Raw genomic sequence first — 14425 nt, 5'->3', positions numbered from 1 at the left:
AGCACTGACTTTTGTGCTTTGTACTTGAAAAGGAATTTTGAATGTAATGAATTTTATTCAGCAGAGTTTTTGACATGAGCCCTTATTTCCTTTGAAAGGAAACTTTGAAGAGTGGAACTTTAAGTCACTGGCTGCCATCTACTAATAATGAAAACCTACTTACCCATTCAGAAGAGAGCAGAGTTGTGTGGCTAGAGAAGCCACAAGAAGAAAGTATCTACTGAACTAAACAAGAGAATATCAAGATGATTTTAGCATTGAATGCAGAAAGAAGTTTTAAGGGAGAAACCCACCACACCAAAGAAAACTTAACAGGTCCCTGGTTTGTAGTATTTTGAGCATATTCCACCCTCAATCATGACAATCAGAGTGAAAGAGAATTTTTTTAGTATATTTCACTTGATTATTCCTTTGGAATCTGGCTTGGTAAGATGTGATTGATCCAGTCACATTGTTGACCCCACACCTAACACACTCTAGTTATTATTCATTTTTATGTTATGTTAAATGGATGAAGGAGAGGGGTTAGACTGGGATTCGTATGTTACAGGGAAATCTCACATGAGAAGACACTCTCTACCAATTCAGATCAGCATTTTTTCTGCACCTTACAGTCCTGGGGAGTTGTCTAAATGACTGACAGATTAAGGGACTTGACCAGCATCACACAGCATATGCTAAAGGTTTCGAAGCTTGATCTCCACTTAGTATGTCGCAATGCCTTTCTGTATAAAAAATGTATAAAGAAAATGTACAATGGCCCTAGAAATAATCTAGTCCAAATTCCTTATTCTACTAGTGAGGAAATTGAGGCTAAAAGTGTCAAAGTAAATGGCCCAAGATCATGTGACTGACCCCATAGCACCTAGAACAAGCCTGAGAATATAATCAATACTAAATATATGTGTGCATATATATATACATATATATTGATTCATGCATGGAGAATTTTAACTTCATATCTTCAAACAATAAATGTCTTGTATACTATTTTTCCCGAGAAGTCTGGTTTACCAGCATACTCCTGTATGAAAGTTTAAAAAAAGAAAGAAACAAAGAAAAGAAGGAAGAAAGAGAGGGAGGAGGGAAGCTTAAATAGACGAACATAGAGACACAGAAATCATGGACAAAATTAGATTTTAAAAAGACAGGATAAAAGCAAAGCCAGGGAACCAAAAACCAATTTATAAAAAGGCAATGAAACCAGAAGGACACTGGAAAAGACCAAAAGGTCAGAAGGAATTGTTAGCCCTGAAAAGACCAAAGTGCTCACAGAGGCTGTATACCAACTGTCAGCTCTGAAAAATAAATGACCAAAGAGCTACAGAGGTCATAGGTAAAAAGCCTTCTTTTTCTGTTGGAGGAGAGAAACTAGACACACCCACTGCCAGGGTCTCCAGGCAGCCTTGATAACATGATTGTGGCTAGACAAAGAATCAATAAGTGAGGTGTGACAGAGGTAAAGCATCGCAGCAACAGTGAGGTATGGTTGTCTAGTGACAAAAAGTGCCTTCCTAACAGGGCTTCATGACCTGCTGTTGCTTGTCCAAGCGCAGGGACCATCAGTTCTGTGATTTAGGTGCAGCAAAGTTCATGCAGAGCATGAGCACAAGACTGTTGTTATGCCAATCTCAAAGCACAACTTGTTTGCTGGGCCTCAGCTCTGGAAAATCAGATGTCTCCTGATAATAAAAATAGAGAGGGTGTGGGGATCTCGGTGTGGGGATCCTGACAGACCAAAATTACTGATGACTTCCAGAAACAACAAACTGGATTGTAAAGGTGGAGTTTTACACACACATATGCATGCGCGCGCGCACACACACACAAGCACACCATTAACTAATTACAAAGTGGTAAGTGTATGATTGTTCACACTGCAGACATTCCAAACATTTAAACAAGATTGTTCACACCTTGTTCACTCTTTTGATGTTGTCTTTATTTGAATCTAGGAGGAGAGAGCTGATTGCCTGCCAAAAAGCCACCTCTGATCCTCAGGGCTTTAAGTGGTGGGGAGATTTCTGAAGTTGACTCAGTTCAGTGGCATAAAGGATTCAGGTGTGCATTGAATGGACAGACTCATGTGCCTGTACCCGAGGAGGGAAGGAGAGGGGGAAGGGAGAGTCACCCTTCCCCCTTCACAGACCATGTCATTGGAAAGACTTGCCCAGAAGATGTTGTATTTATATGGAAACAGAAAAATACCAACAAATGTAGAGACTTTCTTACATTTACCACCAACTGCTCTGCTTGGATTTGGTGCCAACATCGTTTACATTTTGCCTCCCTCAGAAAACCTCATCAGCAAGAAACCCATCATCATCATTACTTCAACTTTGCTACTCACTCCTCAGGAGCTAGGTGCCCAGTGAATAGAGAGTTGGGCCTGGAATTAGGAAGACTTGAGTTCAAATCCTTGGGTCAGACAATTACTAGCTGTGGGACCCTTAGCAAATCACTTAATCTTGTTTGCCTCAGTTTCCTCATCTGTAAAATGAACTGTTAAAAACTACTCCAGTATCTTTGTATGAAACCCTTAATAGGGGTTTGAAGAGTCAGACACCACTGAACCACAACTCCCTCAGTACCCATGGTTGCTTCTGCATCTCTGACACTAGGGTAGAATTGCCTCCCTTTATAGAAGGTCCAAAATGTCATCCATCTCTTCATCTGCCACCTTGTACCCTCGAGCACCTCCCCCATATGCCTTTTCAACTTCTTCCCAATTACATATGAAAACAATTTTGTAACATTTGTTTTTTGAAAGTTTTAAGTTCCTCCCTTCCTCTTTCCTTCCCCTCTCCCTTCCCTGAGATGTAAGCAAGGTATTTCTAGACCAGGGATGGGGAACCTGCAGCCTTAAGGGCACATGTGGCCTTCTAGGTCCTTAACCTTTTGCTGCCTTTTGACTGAATCTGTACAGAACAAGAGTTGTTCTGTAAAATTTGGATTCAGTCAAAAGACGGCCCTTAAGGACCTAGAAGACCACATGTGGCTTTAACGCCATGGATTTTGATTTTTGTCCTTTTTCCTTTCTTTTGAATTTGAGCTCAGCTCCCAGGGTGGAAGAAGAACTGTGCCAGGTTTCTTCTACTAGGGGCTGTAGGCCCTGGCTGTTTATCTGAGGTCCACAGAGTACCCTAGTCTCTGGTACTATGCTGAGGAAGTGGGTTGGGGGTTGGTTTGTGCTGCTAGAGGCCACAGGGGTCTGGCAGCTTAATTGGTGCCAAGCTGGGGTCCTAGTAGTGGTATCTGGCCTGTGCTGAGGTCTGATGGGGTGTTTCTGTGTTTTTCCATGGCTACACTGAAGCATGTAGGTCAGGCCTCAGGAGGCTACCTGTTCCCCAGGGCTATGTTGAAGTATGGGAGGTGGTGCTGGTGAGTGGCTGCCTATTTGTTTAGACACCCATTGGGTTGGCATCTACCAGTTTGGCCAGGGCCACACTGAAGCATGTGGTGGTCCTCAGAGCTGCAGTCTGCCTGTTCCCCTGGCTAAGCTAAGGTATGTGGGGGGTCCTGATATTGGCACTAGTCTGTAATGGAAAGCAATCTGCCTCAGAGAAGAGACAGAGCAGGGAGAGCTGCTGTGGAGAATGATCCTGTACATTTGAAGTAGTCACAGTTCCCAGACAAGTTGTAGATAAGCAAAGGGGAAAGTATGCTTGTTTGTGCTTGTGTGTGTGTGTGTGTGTGTGTGTGTGTGTGTGTGTGTGTGTTTGCATGTACACACACGCCTTTTGGGGGTGGAGGTGAGACATATTCAAATATAACCAAAAACCAAAACAAAAGCAAAGACTTAGCTGGGAAATGATCATTTCCAATAAGTACTCTTGGAAAGGCATCCCCTGTGCTATTACAGCAGAAGCTGCTCTCACTGCTGCCTTATTCTTTCTCCTTATAAGAAGGCTACAGATGAAAATGATGGGAATAACAGGGGTGATAACTAATCTTTATCCACCATTTCAATTCTGCTTAGCACTTTACAAATATTATCTCACTTGGTCCTCCTAAGAACCCCACGGGGTAGGTGCTATTATTATCTCCACTTTACAGAAGAGGAAACTAAGGCAGACAGAAGTTAAGTAACTTGTCCAAGGCCAGACAATTAGTGTCTCTGGCCCCATTTGAATTCAGGTCCTTGTGACCCCAGGTTCAGTGCTCTGGCCACCTCACTAAGCTGCTATCACAGGTTCATAGATTTAGAGCTGGAAGTGACCCCAGAGGTCCTGAAGTTCCATCTTCTCATTTTACAGATGAGGAATGAGGGGCTCGTGGAGTCTAAGTTCTTGCATGAAGCCACAGTGGTAGTGCCCATTGGAGGGTTCAAACTCGGGCTTACAACCTCGGTGTCCCCCTCAACCCTGACTCCTGATGCTTTAATCTGCAGTCAACTCTTGACATTTCTACCATTGTAAGGTCTTCCTTATGAGTTTTCTTCTCTCCTCCTGCCATCCTGGTCCCCACCCTCATCACCTCCTGCCCAGACTACTGCAAAAGCCTTCTGATTGCTCTCCCTGCCAGAAGCCTGTCCCTGATCCAGTCTATCCACCTCTCAGCTCTTTAATTGCTCCTCCTCTATCTAAGGCCTGGTCCTCTCAGCTCCCTAGTCCTAGAGCTGACCTTCTGATGATTCCCTCCAGTGTGTCCTGCTTCTATCTTGTTTGTGCAGAGCTGGGTGCCTGTCCTGGTTTCCCACTAACTGGGCTCCAGGAGAGCAGAGATTGATCTTCTCTTTCTTTATATCTGCATCACTTAGCACAGTGCCTGGCACAGGGAAACTGCTTAAAAATGCTTGGTGACACCCCCTGAGTAACAGTGAATGAATGAGAATGTGGAGGGAAGGGTGGCTGTTGTTGTTCCATCGTTTCCATCCAGTCTGACTCCATGACGCCATGCGGGCTGTTCTTGGCACAGATGCTGGAGCGGTTTGCCACTTCTTTCTCCAGGTCACATGAGAGATGAAGAAATTGAGGCACAGAGGGTGAAGTATACGCCCAGCGTCACACAGCTAGTAAGTGTCTTCCTGAATTCAGGCCGTGCCACCTTGCTCTCTGTTGAAGGGTGTAAGTCAGGCTGGGATATAACTAAGCCAGCATTCTTAGTAAAACCAGAGTTGTGGCTTCCCCCATGTAAACATGAGGGATAGAGTGAAGAATTCCGGATGGATGGTATAGAGGCCAGTACTGATGGAGTCCCAAATGTGAGGTACTGCCCAGGTTTTACTAACCCTGTACTAGTGTAAAGGCAGACTTTCTCAGGATTGGCTCATCATTCCCACTCCTGATATGCACAGATGAGATTGTCCTGACCCTGATTGTGTACCCCAAGGTTGTTATGTAGGAGGAACTAAGATATAGAACTAAAAGATGTAAGCTCAAAATGTTCTCATGGGAATAACCTTGCTTGCTTGCTTACTTAAGAGAGTATATAAATCTTGACCCTCAGATCCATAAACGAGTCATGGACAGATGGTACAGGCTCGCCTAGTCCCTGCTGCTGTTATCTCCTTTCTTTTCGATAACCACAGCGCCTCCAATCCACCAGTTGCTGGCAATATGGGGAATGGCAGCTCATCCCACCTGTTTATCTCCCTCCTACACACCCCAACCCCTGACTATCAGGATTACTTTCAGCTCTCTGTCCTGCCTTAGTTAGGAGAATGTAATGTGTGGATGATGTAGGGCCTGCAATGGGTGAGGGTTTTGGGAGGAAGCCAGTGGAGCTCAGTCCTGACAGGACAGCAGTCACTGCTCTGACCTGAGGTTTTGCAGAGGAAGCAGCTGTGTCCCTGAACTAAGGCAGCCAGACCTCCTCTGGAGGCTTTTGTTCAGGGCTGGAGCAGTGTGAGAGGCCAACTGGAATGGTGTTGCCACTAATACAGTCCAGCACCTTCAGCCTCTACACTGCTGATTGTGAGAGTGTAGTCTGTCCTAGACCCACTGCTACTGAAGAGGGCAAGAAACCCAGAGTACAGGATGGTAGCAGCACAGATCAGGGGCTTGGGAGGCTGTCCTGGTAGCTGCTGGTAGCAGACTAAATTATTCCTAATATCCTGACCAGCTCTGAAAGACAGAGTAATTTTTTCTGCTGGAGATGCAAACTGTGGAAGCTGGAATCTGGGTCCTTGTCATTTGCTCTTTGGTGTCTGTAAGGAAAAGAAAAGCCAAAAGTTACCAAGAGTTAACCAGCTTTCACTCTACTGTGTTAGATAAACCACTTTTACTGACATAACTGGTACTGCACACTTTAATAAACAGGAATATTTTAAAAGCCCACAAATACATCCTGAGTTATCTAAGATGAAAACACAAGTGTGTTAACGATCTCATGGACCCTCTGTGTTCTCTCCTTCCTCACGTGGGAGCCACAGCAGCAGGAGGAGGCAGAGGGCTGATCCAGGGACACCATGTCCATGTTGTATTCTACCTGGGCAGGGCAGGGACAGGCCCACTGATGAGATCTCTGAGTAGAAGGGACAGGCCGTGGGTTGGGGAAAAGATGCAAAGCAGCTGGTACTCTGGGCTTGCAGCCCTGGAGCTTGGTTAGTATCTGGCGCTAATGGCACAGTCACTTACTCTCCACATCCTCATCTGAAGAGGGAGGCACATTCAGGCTCAGAGCTATTTGTCTCCCCTGATTATCCAGGGGATGGAACTGCCTCATTGTCTGCTGAGACTCAGGGAGTGATAGCTAGAAGTGCTATAGAAGAGGGGAGCAAACACCCCTTTGGTCTCCCATCCATCCCTTCCTGATCCAGCCTCTCCTCCAGCCACACTGGCCTATCCATTTTCTTAAAGATGCCTCAGCCCTCCCTCCGTCCAGTCAAAGTCAGCTGCAGGTCATGTCCTCGTTTCCCTGGGGTCAGGGTCCTCTGAGAACGAAGGACACCCAGCTAAGGAGCCTCAAACTCCCACTCCCGTTTTACTCCCCTCCACAGATCAGCCTCACGTTTTCTCAGAAATCCTTCTAGGAAAGGCAGACAACGTCCCTGGAAGTGGACGCTTTAGGAAAACCTGACCAAGTCAGCAAACCCCTGGCAGGTCCTTCCCTCTGTAAGTCCTGCGCCCGGCTCTAAGGAGGGTCTGCCCTTTCAGCGTCGGAGGCACAGGAGAGAACCCGCTTGGGACCGGTACCGACGGTCCAAGGGCTTCCCCCGTCCTTCACCATCTCCCACCATCTCAGACGTCCCGGTCACTTTCTCCAATACCGAGGGAGAGAGCAGGGCAGCTGCCGGGGCAGGGCATCGGCCCGGAGGGAGGCAGAGCCGGGCAGAGTCCTCCCGGGTCGGGACACCGGGGGATGGGAGACCGAGGCAGCGCCCCTGCGGCCATTGGAGGCTGGGGAAGAACGGAGGGAGGAGAAGGGATCGGGCTGGGAGCTGGTCCAGGCAGCGGAGAGACCCTGGCACGGTCCCTTCGCCCTAGCTTCTGCCTTTATAAAATGGGGGCCCCAGGGTTGTGGTAGGACCCCAAGAGACAGTCACCGTAAAGTGCCCAACAGAGCCGGACCGGGACGCTCCAGGTACAGGCTGGCTCTTACTGTTATGTGGTGCACCTACCACGTGGCAGACATTCCTGAGGGAAGGGCCAGAGCAGAAGGGGCGGGGCTCCAAGAGGGGCGGGGCAAGCAGGGAGGCGGAACCACCTTCCAGGGGCGGGGGAGGGGCAGAAAAACCAGACATGCGCAGAAGTTTCGGTTTCCAGACTACAATTCCCAGAAGGGCATGCGCGCGTCGGAGAGTATTTTCCCAGTCCAGGGCCAGGAGGACGGGAATTCCGGATACCAGGGTCACTTCCGTCTCACTTTCTCTCCCCTTCTTCGAAGCTTGCTTGGGGCGCATTTCTCTCCTCAGTCCTAAGTGGAAGCTTGGGGAGGTGAGAGGGGGAGGGGCGCCCCACGTGGGTGGGCGGAGCTGGAGGAGGCGCGGCGGTCGGATCTGGGGGCTGGGTTCTAATGCCCTGGCATTGCCTGACCCTGTGCCCAGGGTCCGAGGGCAGGTGCTCCCTGTGTGGTGCGTCCTTCCCTATGGCCACATGTCCCGGAAGCCCTCCCGGATGCTGCCCCGGGTCCGTGCCCCCTGCTGAGAGGGTCACGCGTCTGCTCTCCCCTTTTGTCCCTAGAGATATTGCCCCCACCACTTGAGAAACGATTTTTTCCTTCTTCCGCCCCCCCGCCCCCTCCCCCATGAGGTTTGGGGGTGCTTGACCTCACCCGAAATGGCCACAGACGGGGCCGACCCAATAGAATTCAACTTCAGGTTTCTTGCAGCCAAAGAAACCCCAGGCTTCTGAACGATCCGCCCATGGGGTGGAGTCCTCAGGAGCCCGAGCCGTGGGGCTGGGGAGCTGGACGGAGTCTGGGGTGACTGGAGGAGGCCGCGGGTGGACCTCGTGGGCGTGGGCGGTGGACCGGGCTGAGTAGTGGTCAGAGGCCTGGAGCCAGAGTGGGCTGATGGGATCGGGGTGGGCTCCCCTGGGGTGGAGACAGTGGAGGGCAGGCTCGGTTACTGGTAACAGAACTGGGCTAAGGGGGGGCTTGTAGCCTCAGGCCAATGCCAGATGGGGTGGGGAGATGCCAGGCCCTTCTGGGGGCTCCCCGAGCCTGCGTCATCCTGTCACCCCAGCCCCCAGCACCGCTTGCCCCCTGACACCCCCTCTCCCAGGGCGCTGCCCCCCGGTGGCGCCCCTCCTCCTCACGGTTCTCCTTCCCTCCCCAGCCCTGCCTGGTGTGTCCTGTGCCCCGCCCTGGTTGGGGGGCGCCTGGAGGAAGAGGGATGGCTGCTGTGCTGAGAGCTGGGCCTGGAAGGGTGAGTGCCACGAGCTGCTTTCCTGACAGTCTCAGGCCAGAGACCCTGGCATATGGTTGTCTCCTGTGCCACAACCATAGAAATTATGGGCATCAGAGAGTCGTGTATTCAGAGCTAAATGGTACCACAGACACCAGTTTATCATCCCCCCAAAAAGACCTTGCATTTGATGCCTTTTGAGAGGTTCAGGGATTTCTCCCCCTCTCTCCCCAGGAATGAAATACTGGACAGAGGGGTCTGAGGTGAATTTGGGGACTCAGACCAGTCTGTAAGTCAAGTTGGCAAAAAGGTTGGTTGTCATGCCATGACAGCAGGTAGAACTCCTTAAAGAACTTGCAACTTAACTGGAATGATGCTGAAGCTTCTATAGGAAAAGTAGGGACTTATCTGGCAGATTTGGGTCTGTTATGTCTGTAGCAAGATAGTTTTGAGAGGTGATATCTATAGCTTGACCTCTGGATTGAATATGATAACTTTGGGAATCAATATATGATAGTTCTGTGGTGACAAAGATGGTCCTCTTTTTGGGAGAGAGTTTATTCAGAGGTTCATTTGTTTTTGTGATGGGTAAAGATGCTTTGTTTTACTGGGGTCTGCTGATGAGTTATTGCTAGGCAAAGTGTGCTTGGGCTGGGGAGAAAACTGTCAGGGATGGTCTTTGGAGGCTAGGGAGAAATGTGATTTTAAAACTGGGGCCCAAGCAGAAGCACCCAAGCACCCCATCACATTAACTTTGTGGTTTTTTAAAAAATTTTGAGTTCTGAATTCTTTCCCTCCTTCCAGTCCTTCCTCCTCCTGTTCAAAAGACAAACAGGAGGTTACCCATTATATGTGTGAAGTAATGCAAACCATTTCCATGTTGGCTCTGGTCCAAAAACAAGGCAAGAGAAATGAAAGTGAAAAAGAATTCTGCACCCGCTTCATCAATTCTCCATTTTGTGTAATTAGTCTTTTGGAATTTTCGTGATTGATTGTATTCATTAGAGTACCTAAGTCACAGCTGATCATTATTGCTGCTACTGTGCCCAGTCTTCTAGGCTGCCTCACTTTTCATATTTATTGATTTTATTTTTATGGAATTAAACAAGCATTTGTATAACACAATATAATTACTATAACTGTAATATAAGTAATATAATGTAACATAGTCTAATGAATGGATAATTGCATATGAGACTGCCGATCTGTTATGTACAACTTACTATTCCTTTAAATATATAATAATTATGCAATTTTTTTTTCTTTTTCTTCCCCTCCATCCCCCCACCATGGCAATCATTGGACACAAATAGATGTGTGTCTATATGTATATATATGTAAATGTAAAAGTATACATGCTTTTATTTATCAATTCTTTCTCTGGATACAGAGAGTATCTTCCTTAATATTTACAGTTTATTTGGATATTTAAAATAGTCAAGGTAACTTATCCATAGTTACTGTATACAGTGTTCTCTTCATTCTGCTCATTTCATTCTTCGTGATTTTGTGCAAGTCTTCCCATATTTTTCTAAGATCTTTGAGCCCTTCATTTCTTGTATTACAGTAGTATTCCTTCAGAATCGTAGGCATAACTTGTTCAGATGCCCAGTTGATGGGCATTCCTACAATTTCCTGTTCTTCTTTGCCAACACAAGAGAGCTGCTATAAACATTTTAGAATGTAAAATAAAATAATTTTTTTTAGTAAAAATTTTTTAGTAATTTAACTGGGAGGGTATTGAATATATAAAATTGTTTAGGTAAAGTTGTCATTTTTATTATATTGGCCTTGCCTACCCATGAGCAATTAAAATTCCTCTGATTATTTAAATTTCATTTTATTTGTATAAAAAGTTTTTAATAATTTTATTTATATACTTCCTGGATTTGGTTTGGCAGGTGTACTCCAGGTATTTTATACTGTCTAGAGTTATTTTTAATGGACTGTTACTGTCTCTTCTTGGAAGGTTTTTTTTGTGATATATAGGAACATTGATGAATTATGTGGATTTACTTTATAACCTGCTACTTTATTAATTGTTTTAACTAATGTAAGAATTTGGGATTTTCTAAGTGTATCATCATATCATCTGCAGGTAGTTTATTATCTAATTCTGCTGGGGATGGAAGCTCAATTCCATGTGGACAGTCTCGGGCGGGTAAAGGTGGGAACTTCTAAATCTTAGAGTTCTCATGAGGCCCCCCAGAAAACAGCAGGGAATCGAGGAGTGAGACCGAGCTATCTCGTGTATTTCCGCCTCTTCCCGTGAGAAACGTGATGGGAGGAGCATCCCCCTCGAGACTGTCCCGGATCTGGGCACACCTATTGTTATCTAACAGGCACGGTATTCAGGTGCAAACTATGCGGCCAGAGAGCTTAATTAGGGTCAGGAAAGCCTGAAGTCTCTCTTAGCTCGGGAGGGGCCCTTACAAGACAGAGGGCTCCGTTTTTCCCTCTCTTCACTCTCCCCTCCCCCTCTCTCCCCACTTACACTTCTACTTCCAATCTCTTATTGTAAGATCTTTGCCTCCTTGGGAGATTCCTCGCTCCTTCCTAAGGAAGAGCTTCCCCTGCACTTGTAACCAGGACCCTGAATAAAGCTTAACCCTTGTTCGACTCCGGAAAGTCTCTTCTCTCATACGTTTATCCGGTTTGGCCAGCCGAAGACCTGCGATAGAGGTAAGGTAAGACTCGGGTAGCCCTCAGGCCTCTAGGCCTGGCATAATTCCCTTTCCTTGCATTAATTTCCATTAATTCTCTTGATATATATATCATCTATAGTTATTTTAAATGGAATTTACCTTTCTGTCTCTTACTACTGGGTTTTATTAGAAATACATAGAAATGCTCATAACTTATATGAGTTAATTTACATCCTGTCACTCTATTGCAGTTGTGAATTATTTCAAGTAATTTTTTAGTTAACTCTAGGATTCTCTTAAGTAATACCTTCATGTCATCTGCAAAAAGTGGTAGTTTTGTTTCCTCATAATATTTCCACTATTCTGCATTTGATTGTAAGGTTTTTTTTGTCATTTTTTGTATGGGTACCATGTACTGCAGAGAATACCTGGTCATTTTTTGTGTGGGTACCACGTACTGCAGAGAAAAGGTCCATTCCTTTCTTTCTTCTATTTCCAGAAGTCTGCCATATCAAACTCTGCTAAAATTCTGTTTACCTCCTTAACTTCCTTTTTGTTTAATTTGCTGTCTCTTCCTATAATTCATTTAACTTCTCCTCCAGGAATTTGGATGCCATGCCATGCTGTGCATGTATGAGTAATATTGATATTACTGAATTGTCTATGGTACTCTCCTGGATCTATTTTCCAGGTTAGTTGTATTACCAGTGAAGTGTTTTATATTTCTTGCTTTTTTTTTTTTTTTTTTAGTTTTCAACATTCATTTCCACAAAATTTTGGGTTCCGAATTTTCTCCCCATTTCTCCCCTCCCCCCCACCACAAAACACTGAGCATTCTAATTGCCCCTACCACCAATTTGTCCTCCCTTCTAACATCCCTTCCTTCCCTTATCCCCATCTTCTCTTTTGTCCTGAAGGGCAAGATAAATTTCTATACCCCATTACCTGTATTTCTTATTTCCTAGTAGCAAGAACAATACTCTACAGTTGTTCCTAAAACTTTGAGTTCCAGCTTCTCTTCATCCCTCCCTCTCCACCCGTTCCCTTTGGGAAGGCAAGCAATTCAATATAGGCCATATCTGTGTAGTTCTGCAAACGACTTCCATAATAGTCATGTTGTGTAAGACTAACTATATTTCCCTCCATCCTATCCTGCTTCCCATTTCTTCTATTCTCTCTTTTGATCCTATTCCTCCTGAAAAGTGCTCCCTCCTCCCACTGCCCTCCCTTCCATTGTCCTCCCCACCCTGCTTATCCCCTTCTCCCCCACTATCCTGTATTATAAGACAGGTTTTCATACCAAAATGAATGTGCATTTTATTCCTTCCTTTAGTTGAATGTGATGAGAGTAAGCTTCATGTTTTTTCTCTCACTCCCCCCATTTTCCCTCCACTGAAAAGTCTTTTACTTGCCTCTTTTATGAGAGATAATTTGCCCCATTCCATTCCTCCCTTTCTCCTCCCAATATACTTCTCTCTCACCCCTTAATTTCATTTTTTTAAGATATGGTTCCATCCTATTCGACTCACCCTGTGCTCTCTGTCTGTATGTGTATGTGTGTAATCCCACCAACTACCCAGATACTGAAAAACGTTTCAAGAGTTACAAACATTCTTTCCATGTAGGAATGTAAACAGTTCAACTTTAGTAAGTCCCTTAAAATTTCTGTTTCCTGTTTACCTTTTCATGCTTCTCCTGATTCTTGTGTTTGAAAGTCAGATTTTCTTTTCAGCTCTGATCTTTTAATCAAGAATGCTTGAAAGTCCTCTATTTCATTAAAAGACCATTTTTTCCCCTGAAGTATTATACTCAGTTTTGCTGGGTAGGTGATTATTGGTTTTAGTCCTAGTTCCTTTGACTTCTGAAATATCATATTCCATGTCCTTTGCTCCATTAGTATAGAAGCTGCTAGATCTTGTGTTATCCGGATTGTATTTCCACAATAATCAAATTGATTCTCTCTAGCTGCTTGCAATATTTTCTCCTTGACCAGGGAATTCTGGAATTTGGCCACAATGTTCCTAGGAGTTTCTCTTTTTGGATCTCTTTCAGGAGGAGATGGGTAGATTCTTTCAATATTTATTTTGCCCCCTGGTTCTAGAATATCAGGGCAGTTTTCCTTGATAATTTCATGAAAGATGATGTCTAGGTTCTTTTTTTGATCAAGGCTTTCAGGTAGTCCCATAATTTTTAAATTGTCTCTCCTGGATCTATTTTCCAGGTCAGTAGTTTTTCCAATGAGATATTTCACATTATCTTCCATTTTTTCATTCTGTTGGTTTTGTTTTATGATTTCTTGGTTTCTCATAAAGTCATTAGCCTCCATCTGTTCCATTCTAATTTTGAAAGAACTATTTTCTTCAGTGAGCTTTTGAACCTCCTTTTCCATTTGGCTAATTCTGCTTTTGAAAGCATTCTTCTCCTCATTGGCTTTTTGAACCTCTTTTGCCAATTGAGTTAGCCTATTTTTCAAGGTGTTATTTTCTTCAGCATTTTTTTGGGTCTGCTTTAGAAAGGTGTTGACCCACTTTTCAAGATTTTTTGGCATCTCATTTCTCTTCCCAATTTTTCCTCCACCTCTCTTACTTGATTTTTAAAATCTTTTTTGAGTTCTTCCATGGCCTGAGGCCATTGAATATTTATTTTGGATGTTTGGCATACAGAAGCCTTGACTTTCATGTCTTTCCCTGATGGTAAGCATTGTTTTTCCTCATCAGAAAGGATGGGAGAAGATATCTGTTCACCAAGAAAGTAACCTTCTATAGTCTTATTTTTTTTCCCTTTTTTGGGCATTTTTCCCAATCAGTTACTTGACTTTTGGGTCCTTTGTCAAGAGTAGGGTATACTTTGGGAATCTGTAAGATTTGAGTTCCTCCAAGGTGGCACAATCAAGCGTGTACTGGTCTGGACACTGAGAGGGATTTTTGTACCCAGAATCTTAGCAGTTACCTCTCCACAGCCACCAGGTCTCCAGTTCCACCAGGTCTCCAGT

The 14425-nt window shown here is 45.1% G+C and overlaps 1 protein-coding gene across 2 annotated transcripts in view; it reads left to right on the top strand.

Annotated features, from left to right (window-relative positions):
- The first annotated feature begins 7667 nt into the window (after positions 1–7667).
- Positions 7668–14425, top strand: part of LOC140521639 (uncharacterized) — a 264697-nt gene continuing 257939 nt past the window's right edge. For both annotated transcript variants that reach the window (XM_072636876.1, XM_072636875.1), the window contains exons 1-2: positions 7668–7877; positions 8720–8809. In XM_072636876.1, the coding sequence (XP_072492977.1) occupies positions 7683–7877; positions 8720–8809 (285 nt within the window). In that variant the 5' untranslated portion in view covers positions 7668–7682. The remainder of the gene's footprint in view (positions 7878–8719; positions 8810–14425) is intronic.

This window comes from Notamacropus eugenii, chromosome 1, assembly GCF_028372415.1.
Source record: "Notamacropus eugenii isolate mMacEug1 chromosome 1, mMacEug1.pri_v2, whole genome shotgun sequence".
Classification (NCBI taxonomy): domain Eukaryota; kingdom Metazoa; phylum Chordata; class Mammalia; order Diprotodontia; family Macropodidae; genus Notamacropus; species Notamacropus eugenii.
This window is presented reverse-complemented; position numbering and strand designations above follow the sequence as displayed.